The sequence below is a fragment of the Vicugna pacos genome, chromosome 23 (assembly GCF_048564905.1).
Source record: "Vicugna pacos chromosome 23, VicPac4, whole genome shotgun sequence".
In the NCBI taxonomy this organism is placed as follows: domain Eukaryota; kingdom Metazoa; phylum Chordata; class Mammalia; order Artiodactyla; family Camelidae; genus Vicugna; species Vicugna pacos.
This window is the reverse complement of record NC_133009.1, coordinates 23,958,007-23,979,812: the sequence shown is the minus strand read 5'-3', so window position 1 is coordinate 23,979,812 and position 21,806 is coordinate 23,958,007. Positions and strand designations below refer to the sequence as shown.

Genomic DNA, 21,806 nt, shown 5'->3' with positions numbered 1-21,806 from the left:
GCCACCCTGATGGTAAGCCAAGTGTGGGTCTGTCTCTCAGCTCCCATTCTCTCTCACTGGACCGTATCTTATCCTTGTACCACCACAAGTGTCTGGGTTACCAGAGCTTTATAAAAAGTCTTCACATTTGGTTAAGCAAACTCTCCCGCCACGACGTTATTCTTCAAGAGTCTTTACTACGTTTAGCCCTTTGCATTCCCATGTTATAACACAACAGCTGTCAAGATGCTACAGCTAATTGTGTAAACCAGGATTTCTCAACCAGGGTTCTGTAAAATCCTAGGGGTGTGCTTGACCAGTGGCTAGGAGCTGCACAAAAGAGGGTGATTCAGAAAGAATAAATGCTGCCTGAACTTTGTGCACTGAGCAGTGCACGTTCCCTGTGATGGACAGAGCCTGGCAGTCCCTATGGCAATTCTGTTCCAGGTCTTTGAGTCTCGCATGGCAGTGGGCAGTAGGACCATGTTCATCTGGTTGGATCCATTCCTAGTTTTTTAGGTGAGAAAGACACAGCCATTGGTCGCTGGTGAGCTCAACACTGCACAGAGGAAGGCAGCCTAATGATGATGCCAGCATCTCTGATTTAGCTGCCCAACCTCCCCTTTGCACCATCAACGGGAGCAAACATGTCCTACTGCTGTCAAAGAAAACCAGAAGGAATTATTCGATTCAATGTGGCTCTTGAAGAACAGGTATGAGCCAGGAGAGGAGGACTCCAAGCCTAAGTCTCCAGGCAATTCTGATTAGGTAACAGCAATGACTCTTAAGCTCCAGGGTCATTTTACTGCTCTAGTGCAAAGGGGACAAACCAAAGTCCATCTGGATGATGAAAACTGTTTACTGATAGGTTGTATTTGGAGTGGCAATCCAAGTTGTCCTATTCCACAGTGCGTCTACTGTGGAAAACAATGTATGAATGCAGAACAGATTCAGAAAAATTAAAAAGGCACTTAACTACAAATCAAAACCACTGACAAGCAAAGGTGCTGGTATTGTGGGATTCTAATAGCCATTTAAACAGAGAGAGCTTTTTCTTTTAAAAGGCATTCAGTTTAAAAGGCTTAGAAAGCAAATTACTGAGCAGCAAAATTTAATGCGCAGAAAAAGAAGTCGCAGTGGTGAGAATCTGACGGTGCCAAAGTGAAATTACAGTAAGTGTTTAGGACAAGATTCAGCATAAGAAATGTAAAAGGCTCTGCTCTAACGAGCAGTAAGTGGACACTGGCGACATCTCACATGATGCTGGAGACGTTTTGTGATAAAACTATTAAGAATAGCTTCACTATTGAGTCTACAGGTTTAGCCAATAAATGTCACACTGTAGCATTTGCGAGCTCTATAAATGGTGGTGAAAATCAAGAAAACTTTTTCCTGCTGCAAAGGCCCCAAACAAGCCGGGGCGAGGATGGCTTCAAAGTCCAGTCTCCATCCCTGCCTCTGAAGAACCACAGCAGCATCTGTACCGTGGTGTCCGATGACAGCTGGCCCCCTTCTTGTAGAAACAGAAACAACTCGTGGCTTTCTTCACAGAGAGACGCTATTGTCAACTCTTGCAGATGAAATGAAAAGATGTTCTGGATGATATCATAAAAATAGTAGCTATGTTTATTTAACAAAGACCAATTCTCTCCAGATTATTATTATTTTTTTTACATCGTGAAAATGACCAAGCAAGACACAGGCTCTCAGCTGAGTCTATTATAGCCTCTGCCACCGAGGGGGTAGGGTCGGGGGGGGGTGGCGCATGCCGGGCATCTCGTCTCCAGAGTGCCAGTGCAGCATCCAGGATCCACACCACCTCCCTCCTGACCGGCACTGGAAGAAGTGGAGGAGCACTCCACTTCACCTACAACTCTGCTCCAAGGGAAGCTGCTAACAATGCAGATCCCAGCATAAGGAGGCTCTGCCCACACTGACTAGTTAGTATGGGGCCAAGACCACTGGACAAGTATGGACAAGAGAGACTACAGAGAACCAGACTATGAAAAGATCGCCAGCCCAGGGACCAGGAGTCTCTGTTAAGTCCACAGAAGAAAACAGAGGTTACAGGGAAACTGAAGTCAGTGAAATCCTTTAAGACCCTATCCTCACATGATTTCTCCTTCTGGTCTAAATCAGGAAATGGCACGATAGTCTTCGTTCCAAATAGTCTATCATCACCTAGACTAGAATCCTAAAGAGGTAACACCGTCTTGGAAAACTACCGAGGATTACATCTTTTGAAAACACTCTGATTTGAGTTTACTTATTAAGTAATATTATTTGCTTAATTTTCATGTGCTATTGTGCAGATGTTCCCACAGGCGTTGGTTCTACAGTGAGAGGTGAGCTGGTCCTTATTTTGCCTTGGTGCTTTGGAAATTAAATATCACTAACAAGAAGTAAACGATTTTTTTATCCACACTTAGAGCAGAGTTCAATCAGGTGTCTAAAATGTAGACTAAGCAGTATCATGTATGTGTGATAATATATATATTCTTGTTAGTTTTTATTGCTTTAGATTTATCATGTTTGTAACTGTATTCACATATCCAGTACGACTGATGCAGATTCTTTCGTCATCCAACTATATTTTTTAAAGTGCACATGTCTTTGTGCTGCTAAAGTGTAAAACACAAAAGGACATACATGGTAATGCTTTGCATGTAAGTAGCACGTTTTTCTTTCAAGAAAAATACTTGTTATTTGGGGATAATTTTAAACACAATTTAAGATAATGATATTGATCAAACTGGCCACAATATTTGGTTGATAGTAGACAATTCATTAAATGTATCTTCAAATTCTGGCAACAGAGAACCTTGGCAGTTGACATTGCATATAGAGAAAAAGTTATGGAAGGGCCATTTACTTGTTTTGAAATACTGAATTCAATTTAGAGGTAGAAATTGTGGTAAAATATTTAAATATATATACATAATTTATTTTAGCTAGTAATTTATTGTGTAGCAAATGAGGAACATGGGTTCCTTTCTTTCAAGAGAAAGAGTGAAAACTTGTAAGAAGTTTCTCCATTTTAAAAATTACTTTAAAAGTTTGAAAAGAATCTTAGGGGCCATTATCATGTCAGTAATATTTTATCTAGGTCTGTGAAATTAAAAATCATACCTGATTAAAGTTGTTTGCATACATGAGTGTATCAGTATACCAACTCCTATTTAATTTTCTTCATTAAGAGCTACTAGAAATTTACTAACTTTCATTTTAGTCTATCTTTCTGTTACCAGAAATACGTCATTTGACCCATCACACGTGGTTGACTTACAAGTGTCACTATATCACATTTTGAAAAAAAGTAATTTAATAAACACACATCCACAAAGTCTGGAATGAGTCAGTGGGCATATGCTGCATGCAGAAATGCTAGTTTGAAAAGGGCAATCCATCACTGCCCACAGAGGGCAAGGAGGAGTTCCCCACAGGTGTCTGAGTTGAAAGGCTGAGTTGCCAGAGTACCTTCAAGAAAGAACAGGCCGGATGTGGCTGGGTGCTTTGAAGATGAGGGCTGCAGAACACAGCCTATTTAACCGACGTGTCATATGAACCAGTCTCTGCAAAGCTCTGAAGAAAACCCTTCAACTTCAAGTAACAGGATTCTTGGATTTATAAGGAAAAAAAAAAACAGTTGTAAAAGGAAATCTTGAAATGTTTCCAAAACTGTTTAGGCCTGAGAGCGAGGGAAAACATCAGTAAGTCTCAAATCTTACGAAAAACCAGCCTGGAGAACTAGAGAACAAAATCAGAGTATTTTCCTTCCCTTTATACACAAATAAATGCCTGGGTGAGGAAGGCTTTCTCTGATTCTTCTGCCTAGCCTGAGCACTTGACAAATCAGGGAGATGAGAAAAACTTGGGGAGCTGTGGTCTAACTGTACACTTAAGATGATATTTACCACTGGGCCCCTAGACATGCTCTGGATTTCTGTGAAATATTTCTGTGATATTCAGAGGAAAGCACTGAACATTTCTGTTGCAATTTTCAACTTCTCATATGAATGAGCAAGAAAACATCTCATTTCATCTGAAAAAGAAATGCACATTTGCTTATCTCTCAAGTTCAACTCAGAACTGAGTACTTGTGCAGCAAAAACCAAGCACAGGTTTCACATTGAACAGGTAATTTCATTTTCTTAGTTTCAAAAGTAAACGTTTTTATGCATATTTAAGCCTACGTAAGAGCTCTAGAAACCAACACATTTGTGTAATTTTGAAACTGCTAAGCCTGTGTTTGAGTTTAATTATGTCATTCAGTAAGAAAATCTTGAAATTTGTGTCTTGGGCTATTTTTTAAATTTGTATTTCTTGGGCTTATGATTTTAATAGCTTTATAGTGAACGCTGCCAATAAATGTTCGGGCCTTAAAAAAAGGTCACAATAAACTTACAATTCAATGAATTATATAAAAACAAAGATAATAAATTAAAAGGAAACAAGTCACAATTCCTAGAACCACCTTGCCACCAAAATGCAGACACAGCCGAGACATTACTGAAATCTTGGATTCTCTTAGAGTAACAAAGAAAAGAAAATGTTCCCTACTTTACAGTTGTTAAAAGTTCCATGTGATCTTGCTATTTCAATGAACACAATTTTACAAGTTATTTCTTAATGACACTCCTAGGCCCAAACTCAATACAGCTGAGTAAACGACATGTGCTCTTCTGGAAGAGAAATTCAGAGAACAGAAGGGTTCAGTAAGCTTTCTGTACCTATGACATGAAATACTGAGTGTTATATCAGAACACAAAAATCTATTCCGTTTGGGCTTAATCTTATATAGCAAATGGATTTAATTTATGGTAGAAGTTTCTTTTCAGCTCAACAACCTGAACCCGTAAAGACCTCGATTTGTTTCGTGGTTTACATCATCTGTTTTAGGGACCCTGTTTGCTACGGAAGTACAGCAAGCGAGCAAACAACCAAATCAGATAAAAGTTTACAATCCTGGAAGCTACAGCAACTACAATACAACATGTGGTTTGAAAAGGGAATAACAACTTGTTAGTCAGTCAAACAGCAAGATGATTTCTTTCACCATCTCAGCAATTTTGAAATTTCCTACACGTATGACAAAAGAAAAATACACCTCTCTCTTCATAAAGCAAGGAACACCAGGAATAATGCCCTCATAACAAAGAAACATGACTAACAGTAACAGCTCACATCTATAGTGCCTGTGATTTCCCCAACGATCCTACAGCGTAGGCACTGTTGTCTCCACTGGAAGGTGATGATGATGAGAATAACCACCTCACTAAGATTCAGCATCTGCCAGGGGCTGAGCTTTATATGCAGTACCCTGTGTAATCTTCACGGAAACCTTGACTTAGACACTATATCATCCCATTTTATAGACAAAGAAATGGAGGTTCAGACAGGTGTAAGAATAGGTACAACCAGTAATAGAGATTAGACCCAAGTCCGGTGTCTGTTGGTTCGAGCCTGCTGCTCCTACCCCATAACGCCTCCTCCCCAAGCAGTACTGGAGACACTGGAGTACTAGCATTATTATTATATTACTTTACTGTGCTTCACTTTACTACACTCTGCACGTGGTACATTTTTTACAAATTGAAGGTTTGTGGCAGCCCTGCACTGAGCAAGCCTATCAGTGCCATTCTCTTCAATAGAGTTTAATAATTCTGTGTCTCTGTGTTCCACATTTTGATAATCCTGGCATTATTTAAACTTTTCACTATTATTATATTTGTTACAGTGATCCGTGGTCAGTGATCTCTGATGTGAGTACTGTAACTGCAGACGTGGTGGAAAAGGCAAGAGGACGAGAATTAGAAGCAGAGGCTGCAATCTCACAGAAAGACTTCAGCAGAGGAGGTGTTGTCTTATGAATGAGCAAAGAAAGTGGTTTTCCTGGGATGGAATCTACTCTTGGTGAAGACACTATGAAGATTATTGAAATGAGAACAAAAAAATTAGAATATTATGTTAACTTAGTTGATGTAGCAGTGGCAGGGTTTGAGAGAATTGATTTCAGTTTTGAAAGAAGTTCTACTATGAGTAAAATGGTATCAAACAGCATTGCAAGCTACAGAGAAACTGAGAGAGGAGGAGTCGATTTAGACGGCAAACTTCACTGTTGTCTTATTTTAAGAAGTTGTCACAGCAGCCACCACTGATCAGTCAGCAGCCATCAACATCAAGACAAGACCCTCCACCAGCAAAAAGACACGCCTCACTGAAGGCTTAGATGATGGTTAGCTTCTTTTTCGCCATAAAGCATTTTTTAACTAGGGTATGTGCATTGTTTCTTTAGACATCATGCAAACTTAACAGACCACAGTATAGTGCACACATAACTTTTAAATGCACTGGGAAACCAAAAAACTCACAGGACTTGCTTTCTTGCAAAACCTACTTTAAAACTGCGGTGGCCTGGAACCTGCAAAATCTCCAAGGTATGTATGCCTGTATTTTTATTAGCAAGAAAGTTATCTGGATGACACATTAAGTGTATGTAACTGTATTTTAAAGCTTCTGGAGTCTACTTTAAAATGCATCACAATATTACAGCCCATTACTATACTTCCGAAAGTGAACTAGTTTATCAGAAAAGAAAACTGTGTGCTGTACAAGAACAGAACGGAGCAGAACAGTAACTGGGAGAGGCAGGAAATGTATCCAGGGTGCCTGCCTTGGCCATTCACAGGGAGGCAAGGTCCTCATCCAGATCGTCTGTAAATACAAAAGGCTTGCTGTACATTATTTGCTTTCCTAAAACAAGATGGGAAGGAAAGGGCATCTGCTCAGGACCTGTCCTCCTTGGGTCTAATTGTTAGTAAGCACGACTTGATGAATCAAAGAAGTGCTCACCATAGTGCGCAGAAAAGAGGAGCAAAGCAAGCCTGAGATGGTTATTCTTAGAAAGGCCTGATGTCAAGGTCGGCCCCTGACTATAGAGTCTGGGGATCTGGATTTTGGGAGGGTTCTCCCCATCACCTCCCTTATAAGAATGGTCACTATGCCTAAGCTATTTGGGCAAACAAGATGGTTTATGCTAAACAACTTCCTTCCTCCTGGGGTCTAGAATTCCGGCCAGTGCTGGGCAGAGGGTGCCTATGTGGTCAGCGCCCAGTAGCAGCTCTGAGCCCCGAGTCTCCAACATGCTTCCCCAGGGGACGTCTCACATGTGGTGTTACAATTTGCTGCCAGAGGAATTAAGCACAAGCTATGTGACTCCACTGGGAGAGGACTCCTGACAGCTTGCACTTGGTTTCCTCCAGACTTTGCTCCTGTACCTTTTCCCTTTGCTGACTGTGTTCCTGTATTTTTCCCCTGCAGTAAATCACAGCTGTGAGCACAAGGGCACGCTGAGTCCTGGGAGTCCTCCTAGTGCATCAGGGAACTGAGGGTGGTCTCTGGGACCTCAACACACACAGAAATATACTTTTAGACTGTACTTATAAAACAGCTACTGCCGATAATATGACCATAATTTTATGACCATAAAAATTTACTTAAGATGGCATGAGCCCTGGAGAAGTTTTACTCCCCACTAGCAAGTACCAAACTAAGTTCCAAACACCTGGACCTTGGACTGAGTTAAGCAATGTGTATTTTTAACAAGTGATACCTACCAGGAACTCTAGCAGGAAAGGAATCAGGAGACCCTGCTCCAGCACCACCCTCTTCATCTTCTTCTTCAAATTCCAAATTCTCTTCTTCACCAGGTGCTAAAATTCTTCTACATGCAAAAAGTCAGAAAAACACAGTGAGCTACAAAACTAAATATACTAGAGAAGCCTCACAGCTACTCATTTCCTAGGCAAAATGTTGATATAAAAAAATGCTGACATAAAAATGTTTTTTTAATATATTTTTATTGAAGTATAGTCAGTTTACAATGTTGTGTCAATTAAAAGTGTTAATATATTGCTATCAATGATATTGATGATACCAACATTGATATAAACAAATCCAGAAATACCTGAAAAATAGGTATAAAATAAGATGATACAGTAAGAAAACAAATATTGGTGCTTATCTATTTTACCTTAAGGGGACAGGCTGAACATCAAACGGGAATTCTTTATTATATGTAAGAATATTCTTTAGGACTAGAATAAAAAGAGAAAGACATGAATTCTTCAAGGAATCAAAATAAAAATTTTTATTACAAATGACTGATTTTTAATCAAGTTTACCTTGCCTATTAATACTTTTTAAAAAAAATTCCTAACTGTGTCACCACCACAGTACATTTGTCCACTGGAAGTCTTAGCAAAGTGAAAACATCCATCGTGTGCTCCAAACAGTAGCAATTTCAGAGTACTGTCATATCTCCACGGACAGTAACTTCCAGAGTCGTTTTCCTGAGGGAAAATAGTTTTCCTGAGTCCCAAAATAGTTGTTCTATGTATAAAGTCCAAGGGGAGACACGGGGAACCAGAGAAAAGAGACTAACTCCTCCTGAAATACTTTAAAAGATCAGTGTCAAGGCTGGCCAGTGAGAGGTACAGGGGCACATCTTACTCCAGGTCCTGATTTGATTTCCCCTCAACTTCCTAAAAGTGGTAAAGTTTGCAGTAGTGAGGTTATCATTCTCATATGTCTTTTATAATAGTTTATTACATATGTAATATACACATGCATATATGTACATATATTCATATGGGTGTACACACACACACACAAACACAAAGAGGGATTTATCCTCAAAAGAAGTCTTCAAACAGCATGGTACCACCTCCTGAATTACGGTTGTGGTCAGTGATTATGTCCTGGCATGTAAACGTAAAGAGAGATGCTCTACAGCTCTGCCTGTACTTGGAGAGGTACTGTATGTAATTCAGTGCTTCACATCTGGCTGTGCGGAGTCCGAGTAACTATCTGAAATTATATGAAGGTGAAGTAATGGCATAAACAGGGCAATCCAAAATGTTCCTGGGATTTCGTACACAACTTATTCAGTCTCTCTAGTTTTGGAGTCTTGCAGTTCAGAGCTAAAGTAGATATGGCACATCGTCGTCCCCAAAAAGGAGATCCCTGTGTTAGTTAGACGTGTTTATCAGACTTCTTCTAAAAGATGCACTCTTATTAAGCCCTGCAGAGAGAGAAGTCTGAGACTTGTGTCTACAGTCTCATTCCTTCTTATTCTCTCTGCCTCTCCCTCCAACTCTTACTGTCATTCTACCTCTCAACAAATGTGCACTGAGTGCTCAGTGACTGTTTCAGGTGCTAAAGATGTGGCGTGACTGAGACAGAGGGCTCCCCCCAGTCAGGAGGAGCAGACAATCATAAGCCAACAAATAAACAAGCTAACGTAAGGCTGTGTTCGTGTTACAAAAGGAACAAAGACGTGTGAGTGGAGTGGAGGGACAACTCCCGCTGAGGTGAACAGGGTAGGCCTCTCGCAGCTGAGTTATTAGAAGACACTTGACCCCTATGACCTGGATGAGCGGAAACGTCCGTAAGGAGCCCTGGGGCAAGGGCTCTCCAAGTATCAGAGAACAGGCTAGAGCAACGGCAAGCTCTAGGCAGGAGCTGGCTGGGCTTGTTCAAGGACTGAAACGGACTGTATAGCTGAGGTCTGATAAGTAAGGGGGAAGTGACAAAAGATCTGACACCAGATCTCAGGCCCACAATGATGTCAATGACTCGAGCATTCACATAACTACTTTGAGTCTGTTTCCCCAGCCCTCTAATCGGAATGCCACTTCCTTCACAGACTGTTGAGAGAATGAAATTAAATAACATAGTATATGAAATTGCATGGGAAAAATTCAAATATCATAAAAGTAGAAGCCTACATTACTATACAGTGACTTAGTCTCTCCATAGTTTTCCCTGTCTTGCTGACTAGAATCCTACTATTCCAGATTTCCCTAAGAAGCACTATTTTTAAAATCATAAGCATATCCTTCCTAAACTTGGTGCATGACTGCTGACTGTGAGTAAACTACTCATTCAATTAAAATATCAATTAATCACTTATGTGGTATTGTGCTAGATACTGAGAACAGGGGAATGGGTGACCAAAAAAAGACCATGTATATTCATATTAGAAATAATCATATTTTAATAATAAAGGGAAAATCAACCCTTAAAATATGTATAAAACATCAATAAAAAAGCTGAAAATCATGTTAGTTATCAAGAACATCTTGAATTTGTATTATAATACAAGAATTAAACGGTATTTTCTTTTCTTAGGTTTCAATGCTTTGAAAAGGAAATGTTTATTTTGGCCTCATGCCTCTAATTTATTTTGTACTTACAAGCATACATACTGTATCAGATAACAGATATATATACTTTATCAGATATTTAATTGGTGTGAATAATTTTGAAAGAAAAATAACAGATCCTTTCTCACTTTCTGTAATTGCAGGACAGGCTTCCATTTTCACCAACTATGGAATAACAGGGATTCTAATGTCCTTTTAAAATAGGGTTTTAAATAAACTTTACATAGGAGTTTTCCTCGGATACTCATATTGACATTTGAAGAGGATTTAGATAAGAGGAGAAGCCAGCTTAGAATGTCATGGAAGGTGTTATCCTGAGCACGGAGTCCACCACGGGCTGGGGACTAACCGGCTGGTTCAGTAGAACGCACGCACACAGGCCCCCTGAACAGCAGGCGTGATGCGCACTCTCCTGGTGAAAACTCAGCTCTCCCAGCGCTCTCATGGACCACGGACTGCCGCCCTCCTGAAGCTTACACTCTAAAAATCACACACACACAAACATCAAATGTGCTCTTCTTTAGTGGCTGACTTTTCTCGTTTTTGTGGTAGGCAAAATGAGCAAGTGCTTCCCATCTGAAAGATTATTTTTTTTAAATTATGGGAGACCATTCCCTGAAGACATTCAACTCTATTCAACTTAAAAGTTTCCCAAGTTCATACTACAGGCAAGGCATTGAATTACGCTCTGTGGGGAAAATTCAAAGGTTATTCACAATCTTCCTGAGGAGAGAAATAAATGTGAGACTAATTAACATAGGGAAGACCACGATGGTGGATATAAAAACGCTCCTACTAAGGGCGTGCAGCAGAGTGTAATTACAGCTGGGGAGAGTGGAGAAGCTTTCAGAGAGAGGTGGGGTTTCTCTGGGGCCCTGAAAGATGAATTAATGGAAGGGAACTTTACAGTAATGGAGGGATATGATTAACAAGTAGTATATTACTAAGGATTAACCTAAGAAAATTAAATAACTAGTTACTTTCAAGATCTAAGGTTTAGTATGAATTTCAGACAGGATTATCAAGAGATTTTAAAAACCCAGAAGGAAAAATACATTAGCACAATAAACCAAGTCCAACATATTGAAAGATGCAGTCATTCATTCATTTTCCTTTCCTTATATTCTTAGAAGAGGCAGAGGCCAGCTTGACTAAGAACACAATCTGAAATATAGTCAAACACCAATCTGTAGAAAAGTTTAATTCTGATAAAATAATTAACTCATGACAAGTGCCTAGATTATATAAATTCAAAATTAATTGCAGAGCATATTCTGTATGTATCCTGAGATGCAATATTCACATTTATGTTCCTTTAAGAGGCAACAGCAAATAAAATCATCTAAAAAGATAATTAGGTACCAAGAAGGGAGAAGTCCAAATGAAAAGCATTATATAAATTCAAAATATAACAAAATGATTCCTAATGATAATCTTTCCTTTTTTGGGGGGGGAGGTGGTGGTAATTAGGTTTGTTTATTTAAGTTTCTTTTTAATGGAGGCACTGGGGATTGAACCCAGGACCCTGTGCATGCTAAGCACACACTCTACCACTGAACTATACCCTCACCCCCCAATATTCTTTCCTTCCCATTCCCACCCCAAATCTTAAAAAAACCAAACAAAAATAGAGGACTAATGCAGATTTAGTCCAATCTTCCACTAAGACATGGGTCAATAATCTCTCAGGTGCTTGAACTGAAGAACTATGGTGTTTAGGACTGAAGTCAATATTGCACCGTTACAAATATTAATAACAGAGTGTAGTGGTAGGAACACAGGCTTTGAGGTCACTTAGAACCCTGGCCAAAACCTGGTTCTGGCATTTACAAGTTGTAAGGCAAGTGTAAGACATGGAAAAGTGTCAGTTGAGATGATTTATCTGAGGGCTTGGCACATCACTGCTACTGTAAAAAATGCTAACCATTATTACCAGGGAGAGATTCTATGAGGCAGTAGGAAAAATAACTAAGTGTGTCTATGCAAAGAGATAATTTTGAGTATAAGCCTTTACAATCTTTACAGTTATACTATGTATCTATAATACTGTTAAGTTTTATTTGGAAACAAACTGAAAAGAACTAGAAAATAGTGACTAAACAAGGATCCCAAATCCTAATTATTCTTATCTAAAGAAATTGAACACTATAATTTTCTTAAGAAACATCATATAATTCAGACATCCTAACTGTAGCTATAATCTTTTGTTAAAGCCATCAATGTGCTTTTCTTAAAATAATCTTATATATAGCCAGTCACAAAAGACTATATATTGTATGACTCTATTTATATGAAATGTTCAGAAGAGACAAATTTATAGAGACAAAAGGTAGATTAGTGGTTGCCTAAGGCTGGGAATTGGGGGAAGCTTGGGGGAAATGAGTGGATGATAATGGACGCAGGGTTTCTTTATGGGGTGATAAAACGGTCCTAAAATTGACTGTGGTGATATTCAATACCTGTGCCTTTGCCTACATTGCAAACATTTCCTCTAAGAGAACATTCATTTGAACCAGCAAAAAAGCTTTATCTGGTAGCATCCTAACCACCAAAATATTCGAAGAAATGGTTTACTTCAAAAAAACTTTCAGGAAGGGAAAGGAAAACGAGGACAACAGGGAAGAGTTTTATAGAGCAGATCCAACAGCTGGACGCAGTTTTCAGTGACATGCAGCATAAATAGGCATCAATGACTATAACTTTATATTCTCCAGCAGACTCTATTGTACATATTTACTAAAATAATTGTAGTCTTACTAAAGTGATTAAAACAAAACAAAGGTTAAAACACACAGATGAAGTATAATCTAGAATCAAATAATTTTTCGTATTCTACAGTAAAGATGAACCAAATAATAATTCCTATAAATATTATGGGAATTATAAAGCACAAAAAAATCACATAGGACTAGATATTAACAGAAATAAATCAGCATCTATGCTAAAGAGTCAATATATATAATAGCTTAAATATTTATTTTTCTAAAGGAGTGTCACTAAAAAATATAAAAATGTAAAATAAACTTACTTGGTTCTAGCTTCTTCAGATCCTCCAGTTTAAACTCTTCTTGGGACTGTGTGGACTAAAATATGCACATTATATCTTGTTATTGCAAAGATTTCACTGCGCCCTATGTCTTTTAAGTGGTTGACTAAATATTCAAAAAGTAGCCCAAATAAATGAATCTATTTCATGCTTTCAATAGAAAATAAGAAGTTCCAAATTGATTATTGTTTCTGTAATTTTGGAATGTTTAGGCTAAAAAAACAGAAAAAACTGAAGTCACTTTTTATTTTTACTATGTAAAATATGAACTAAAATTTTTAATATGAGTTTAACCCATGGATTCCTACTGTTATAAAACTTTTCTGAGACAATACTGCTTTTGGCATGAATGCCTAACATTTTATCAGGATAGTTCACAATTTCTTTCCCTTATATTAGAAAGTTGGGGGGAGTACCTATTTACCTGTAAAGCTGCACTTCGTAATTCCAAGCATGTTGCAATTTTGCCTATGGTTTTCTGTAGGAAAAAGAGAAAGCTATAAATACCAAATACATTATAACTGTTAGTTGTCAATATCATCAAGTTAATTTTTATTGATAAGCGACCAATAATTTTAAAAAATAAGTTAAATTTTATTTCTTTATACCATCTTGCAGACTTTGGAAATGAGAAACAGGAGGCAAAGGGCTGGGATCAGGCAGAGAAGGTGAGTATACGTTCGCTCCTGACGTAAAGTGGCACAACCAATTTTTTTTTTATTTAACTTTTTTTTAAATTGAAGTATAGTTAATTTACAATGTTGTGTTAGTTTCAGGTATACAGTGAAGTGGTTCATATATATATATTTTTTTTTTCAGATTCTTTTCCTTTATAGGTTATTACAAGATATTGAATACAGCTCCTTGTGCTATACAATATTCCTTGTTGTTTATCTATTTTATACATGGTAGTATGTGTATGTTAATCCCAGACTCCTAATTTATCCTCTTTCCCTTTCCTCTTTGGCAACCATAAGTTTGTTTTCTATGTCTGTGAGTATATTTCTGTCTTGTAAATAAGTTCACCTGTATCATTAATTTTAAATCAAGTTTGCTTTGATGATAGCTTCAGACACAATTTAAAGGGTGAATATAAGTGACAGGGCATAGTGTTTGCTTTTAGTAGCCTCATGTTTCTACTATATAAGACACGTACAGAATCACTGTCGTGTAAAGCAGAGGCACTTGATTCTACAGACCTCAGCAAAGTAAGGTGTTACATATGTCCTGGAGAAACAGGACAAGAATCTGTATTAGGAATCAAGCCCCAACAACTGGGAGGATTTCTAAAACTAAAGAACTTAGAAAACTGTCATAGTTCCATTGTCTAAAGTCCCAAACTGAAGCAGGAGGAGACAGGCTTGAAATGTGAAATACGTGTGTGTATTGGGTGAGGGGGGTCATTACGAACGGGACCTTCTATGAGTAGCTGGGGAATCTGTTATTACTTTAGCAATAAATTATGCAGATAGTTTTTCGACAGAAGAATGACTATCAGATTCGCCCTGCAATAAGACTGCCATGATAACAGTATTCATAGATTAAAGCAGAAAATGGAAAAGACTAAAGGCAAGATCACTCAGGCTATTTCAACTGTCCCGGTCAATGGTAAGCAGAACCAGAACATGAATGACCAGGGTGAAAAGGAAAAGGAGGAGACCCACAGAAGAAAAAGCTGCAAGAGAAGGCAGCTGAATTATGCCCAACGAGACTTTTAAATACTTCCAAAAAAGACATTAACTCTTAACTAGGAATAAATTCAGACTATAAAAGTGAAGTATGTATGTGCAATATTTGCAATACCTTCGCAATAAAATATTCTAAAAAAGATGTTTTTTTACACATGCTGATGACCTGCAAAAGTTTAATCCATTAGGTTTGGTGGTTTTCTCTTTTGTCAGTTTTCCTTGGATGATGAATGAGGAGCAAAGAGGAATAACAAGTATTACTCTGGTCCCTGGCACTCAGGCTAGCGGGCACTTCGCAATTATCATACAGACAATAGACAGCTAGGACAGCAATTCACAAAATAAACCACTGCTGAGCAAAAGCTATGACTCTTGGCCAAGGAACAAGTAATAATATTTAACTACCTCCACAATCTTCAAAGATTTCTTTTAATCTTAGTATAAGAGTTTAGAAAATGCCAAATTTTATTCTGAAAATTTACATTTAAATATTGCATTTAATATAATTACTGCAGAAGAGTTCAAGACGAGCACCAATTTATTCACCCTCTCAAATAGCTGTTGTAGAGGAACCAGCAACAGTCTTCTCCACATAAGATCTAATACCCCAGAATCATTGCTGTCAAATAAACCACTGAAATCTGACAAAACTAGTTAATAATTTTAAATATGATTCCATGGTAATAGTAATGACTAACAACTATTGAGCACTCACTTACTAAGTGAGAGCCTCTCCTAAGGAATTACAGACATTAATTCATTTAATCCTGACTATAATCCTGAGTTAGATACACTTTCATAGCTGTGAAAACGGAAGAGAGGTTAAGCGATTTGCCCTAGACATTAATGTCCTCTATAGAATAGCAATATATACAACAGAGCAATACTCTTATTTTAAAACCACTTGGTCATACTTTTTATGTTATTTTAAAAATGATTTTTAAAAAGGCTTGTCTGTATTAAGGGAAATGTATCAATGAGTAAGTCTTTCAAAATACTAGTTAACGCCCTTGCCTTCTTTACGATGCATTCCATTTGATTTGATGTTTCTAACTTTTAAGGTAAAATGTAAACAACTGGGTCCATTAATAACCTATTTTAAATTTAAACATTTCTTCAAGTTAAGCAGAAGCAACAGTTTTTTACACAGAATCTACTGAACTATGGCAAAATACCAACAGGCATTATTCACAACTATTTTAAGGGACCACACCCAACTTCAGTATTAAAAAAGGAGTGAAACACTATCATTTTCAGCTGTAGCAATGCCTTTTAAAACATGCAGCATTTATTGATATCAAAATCAAGTGCTTGCTACTGTAATTATTTCACCTTTCTCAGAAAGGAATGGTTCAGAAAACTTATTAAGCACGAGGCCATTTGTGTCAGAATATAAGGATTGACTACTAATACACATTAAGACTAAGCACTGAAGGTAAGTGAAGTTTAATTTTAGAAAGATTTAAATAATTACAACTTGACTCAAATTAATTGCTTATGCCTAACATGATATAGAAATGGAAAACGTTCTCATTTTCAGAATATCGGCTATTTTACTTTGTCATTGCTGGGGAAGTCGACAACTCAAAAAGAGCAGTTAAAGGAAAAGAAAAAAGGAAAAGGTGGAAGATACACATACAATTAAAAAGTTAAATTAATTTTGCTGAAACATATTTAATTTACATCAGGAAAAACAGGTTTGAAAAACACACATAGTTAAAGTCGTATACTCCCAATCCAGACTTAATATTTTAGATTTAAACAGCCAGTCATGTACTTTCTAGCTGGGAAGGAGGCCGGGAAGAAAGGGAGGGAGGGGGAGGCAGTGGAAAGGGGGGACCTATAAAATATAAAACAAGCATATAGTGCTGGAATTCTCATTACCACTAGATTTGATTCAAAACAGGGAAAAACTTTCTAAGCATCATGAGACAGGATGTTCTCTTCTGTCCAGAAACTTACATGAGAAAATCTACTACACCAAAGCAGGGAATTTAATGGAATGAAAGCTTTTGGCAGCCATTCTTTGGCTACTAAACCCAGTTGTTATAATGACAAAACTATTAAGAGCTGAAATGAAAGCTAAGTCAACTGATCATGAGGGAGGATCAAATAAGAATTATAAACCTTCTTTTCTTTTTTTTTTTAGAATTATAAACTTTCTTATTTTCCACCAGAAATCTTTGAGAATATTATGAATAGAAAATCCATATGAAGATTTTTTTTTATCACCAGTTAATAAAGCTGAGAGATCACTAGTTCTCTGCTTCAGAGTTCTTTAGGTTTAAAATAAGTACTGTGAAGATTCACTCAAAAAGTAGGATTCCTCTTAAAATAACAATATGAATAAATTTCAATAGCCTAAGAGCCGACAAAGCATTTATTCATCAAATATTTGTGAAATCTTATTGTGAGAGTAAAAAACCTCATTAAGAAAGCACTTTAGAGACACGGTTGGTGTTAAAAAAAATCTTCTTTCAAAGTTCCACAAATTATTGAATGGTTGGCATAATTCTAAAATTTGTCACTGCCAAAAACATTTAAAATGGTAAAAGCATTAAAGAATCTAATTCAAAATAGAAAACATAAAGAACAATTTTGCTTAGAATAATGTAAAGAACATTCTCCATTTTCCTCTTTTAAGGAAAACAGTCGAGTTTCTTCTCCTTCGGCTCACATGCCAGGTCTGGCATTCAATTCATTCTGCAGACCTAACGGTTGGTTTCAAAATATCCCGTAACATGTTCTTCAGAACACCAGACCCAATGAAACACTATAAAGAGGAGGAGGGGGACTTCCAAAAGCAAACAAATTAAAGAAATACTCCATTACCCAAGCTCTTTAAAAATCCAACACATACATTAACATATTAACAGCCCTGACAAGTCACAAACTCCATTCAAATAACATTGATGAATTTTTCCGAGTCAATGTTCTCCAGATGATGTCTGGGAAATCTCTGTAGTCACAACTGGCAGCCACACAGGCCTCCCAAGCAGGTATTATAAATGATACCTCAGAAATCAGGCCTCCAGGAGAGGAGGAGGGACAGAACACCTCAAAGGCAGAGGTCATTAGAAGATTTAGGGATACCTTTCAAGATGATTTAGGGCTATCTAATCCCTTATTTCACAATGAGGAAGTGAAGGCCAGAGCCAGAGCTAGGATTCAAGACCAAGTGTTCTGACTCTAGATCCCAGGCTCCTTCCTCTAAGTCACGCTGCCTCCTGGGCCTCGTGGAGGGTAAGAGCTGTATTAGCTGAAAAAAGGACAGCAGCCAGGTGCCCAGTAAGGAACAGCTGTACATTAAAGATTAAATAAACAGCATCGTCAAACTCTAGCTTTAGCCTTAGAAAGTTAAAGAAAATTAAGAAAAAGCTACTTTCTTCTCATTAGTCTAATCATCATCAGGTAACAACGCTCATTTTCTGATGTCATTTTTTACAATTTTAGTATGTTTTAGGTCAAATCTGCAGGTATTTTAACTCAATTCTGTGATGCCAGTTGATCACTTACTAATTAATTCTTAGATTTCACCAATCTTAGAGAGGCGACAAAGTGTACAGCCTTTGTTCCCTTCCTTACGCAAAACTAACACTTCTTCTTTGGTAATTATTTTGCAGGGCTAAAATCCTAAATTTCCTAAATCTATGGTGGATATTAGCAATTACTAAGGAAAAAAGAATAATAAACACTTTCAAATTTTAAATGTGCTATTTCTTTTTAAAATACAAAACAAAGGTATCCTAGATAACACAGACACTAAATATTTTTAAAGAGCAAATATACTAACTTGTGTAAGAAATAGGCCTAACCCTAATCTTTGGGGTTTTTTTTCCCCTCGAACTCTTATAAAGAAGAATCAAATGACTACGGGTCTAAGGACTGAAACAAATTTGTTCAGGCTTACTTAAAAGGTGTGCAAAAAAATCACTCCCACTCCCACCCCTTGTACAAAAAAAGAATGAAAGCAGAATAAGTCACCATGGTTTTCACAATGTCTTTCCTTAAGAAATGAGAAGAAAATTGACAATTTTTTCAATATCTAAGAGTTTAAAATTTGGCTTAACACTCGATACCTTGAGCCAGGAAACAGTGAATTTTTTCTTCCCACTTCTCACTTCTTTAAAGTAAAGTTTCTTAAAGTATCCCCTTTTTCACAATCTCTAGCACTACAGGGAATCAACCTGACACATTAAACTTTTAATTCAAGGCGAAAAGAGCACCACTGAAACATTTTGAAACATTATGCATTTATTTTGCTGACGGAGTTTTATGCCAAATTCTTGAACTAATTTTTTTCAGTGGGTTTTTTGTTTGTTTTGGTTTGGTTTGGTTTGGTTTTTGTTTGCTTGCTTTGAGAGGAGGTGGAGGAGTTAAGAAAGTTCAGAGTTAAGTAAGCACTGAGGTGGGGTGCAATTACTCACCATCAAACTCGTCTCTGGAATTCCCCCTCCCCAACCAAAGTGTGAATGGTCTCCATTAAAGTTTAGCAAAGCTAAATGGCTGAGTAAAGAAATTCAGTAAGTGAGAAATTTATTACATGGTAAATCACGTGGTATCTCCAAGTGATCACCTAATGTTCCGCAAAGCATGATCAGTATCGTTCTCTGTACTTAAATGTAACGGTTTTCGTTTGTTTTTGCTTAATGGACTCAAAAGACAGAACCGTTTTCATTTGGAATCTGATGTATCTAGAGATTATTTAATGGTACCTTTTGTTCTTCTGTGAATTCAGAATTATTGTGTTGAGCTTGGGCCTCTTTTTGTAGGTGTCTTGCTAATCTGTAAGAAGAAAAAAACATTCTTGAGAATTGAAGAAAAGCAAATCATCTCAAGGGCAAGGTAAAACAATTTAAATCTTAAAAAACAGACAATGAAGTACAATGATACTGTCTTCTGTTTTCAAACTATAAATCTATGTTATCTTTAGAATCAAACTCTTTATACAATGACAATGAAAATAAGATACAATACTTTTCATACCATTTCACTAGGACAAATTTCAGCTCCAGGCAGTAAAAACAGAATCTTAGAGCTGTAAAGAATTTCAAATGACATCTAGTCCAACTTTCTTTAGTATGCATGAATTTCTTCTAGAACAAGCCAATAAGCAGTTGTCCAGATTCTGCTTAAACACTTCCAGCGAGCATCAACCACAGACACTGTATCAGTCTATCATTAATTTGCTGATAAGATTAGTTCAAATTACAGCTGTGAAAAAGTGATGACACCATCAAATTATACTTCTGAAAACATTTTTCATGGAAAATAAAGAAAATCTTCTACAAATCAGACATGGAAATCACTGTTTGCCCAGTTATCATCATACTTTACAAATAGGAACTAGGTATTGGGTGAGTTTTCAAGGATGGATCTGCGTTACAAGTCTAAGCTTACAGTAAGGAACCAAAGCTATTTCTGAGACAGCAAAAACCAAAGGATTGACTCTTACAGCTAAACAATAGAAAGACAAATAACTCTAAAAAATTAGTAAATGGTTTGATTGAATAGACACTTCTCCAAAGAAATGGAGAATAATCACATGAATATCATATCATTAGTCACCAGGGAAATATAAATCAAAACCACAAACACCCACTAGGATGGGTATAATTTTTAAAAAGAGGGAGAAAAAAATATAAGGGTGTTGGCAAGGATGTGGAAATTGGAACCCTTATACGTTGACGGTAGGAATGTAAAATGGTATAGTCATTGTGGAAAACAGTTTGGCAGTTCCTCAGAAAGTTAAACATGGAGTTACCACATAACCCAGCAATTCAAAATCCTAGGTACATTCCCAAGAGAACAGAGAATATGTTCACGCAAAAAAACTTACACGAATGTTCACAGGAGCAGCATTATGTGTGACAGCCAAAAAGCAGAACTACACAAAATATCCCTCAACTGATGAATGGATTAACAAAATGTGGTGCACCCATTTGATGGAATATTATTTGGCCATAAAAAGGAATGGAATACTGATACATGCTGCAACATGGATGAACTTCAAAAACATTATGTTAAATGAAAAAAGCTAGACGTAAAAGATCATATAGTATATGATTCCATTTACACGAAATATCCAGAATAGGTAAATCACTAGAAATAGAAAGCAGGTTAGTGGTTGCCAGGGACTGGGGAAAGGAGAAAATTGAAAGTGACCAATATCAGGTAAAGGGTTTCTTTCAGGGGTGATGGAAACATTTTGGAATTAGATAGTGGTGGTGGTGGCATAACATTGTGAATATACTAAAACCCACCAAACTGTACAACTTTACTATGGTAAATTTCATGTTATGTGCTATTTATCTCAGTTTTTAAAAATCTGCCGAGGGGGACAAAAACCCAACGAATTCAAAGGATTTTTTGGTGAAACATTTTGGAACTGGCAGAATTTGAAACTACAATTCCCAAGCGTACTATACTATTCTGCGTGGCAAATGGAGGCAGGGATACAAAGGGTAGCAAGTGCTAGATTTCCTCCTAAGCCATTGCAAAAGACAGTTCTCCAAGCTTCCAGAAAGTCTTACATGGAAGTTCTGTTCTATGCAATCACGTGTTTAGTGATGAGGTATAAAGTTCACTTGATGGCCTCTATCCAATCTATGAAACGGTTGACTCCTCCTTATCAAAAAGCAAGAAACTCCTACATAAAATCATTAACATTTGCCAGGATAGCTCCATCATGTTACTTAATCAAATTGCTTCCATTCATTTCTTTCTTTTCCCCCAAAACTGAAACCCCCAAAGATATTTTTCCTCAAATATCATTCATAGACCCGTTCTTTGTGGATCTTATACAGGGGTGAGCACAATTAGAAACAGAGATAGCCATTGTCCTCGTTCTGTCCCTGGTTTCCTTTC

General features: G+C 37.3%; 1 protein-coding gene across 1 annotated transcript in view; it reads right to left on the bottom strand.

Annotated features, from left to right (window-relative positions):
- Positions 1–21,806, bottom strand: part of AIDA (axin interactor, dorsalization associated) — a 35,357-nt gene that overhangs the window by 7,848 nt on the left and 5,703 nt on the right. Inside the window, exons 2-6 of the mRNA XM_006198853.4 lie at positions 19,655–19,724; positions 13,676–13,729; positions 13,234–13,288; positions 8,012–8,075; positions 7,596–7,702 (exon numbers count right to left, since the gene is read on the bottom strand). Of these exons, the coding sequence (XP_006198915.1) occupies positions 7,596–7,702; positions 8,012–8,075; positions 13,234–13,288; positions 13,676–13,729; positions 19,655–19,724 (350 nt within the window). The remainder of the gene's footprint in view (positions 1–7,595; positions 7,703–8,011; positions 8,076–13,233; positions 13,289–13,675; positions 13,730–19,654; positions 19,725–21,806) is intronic.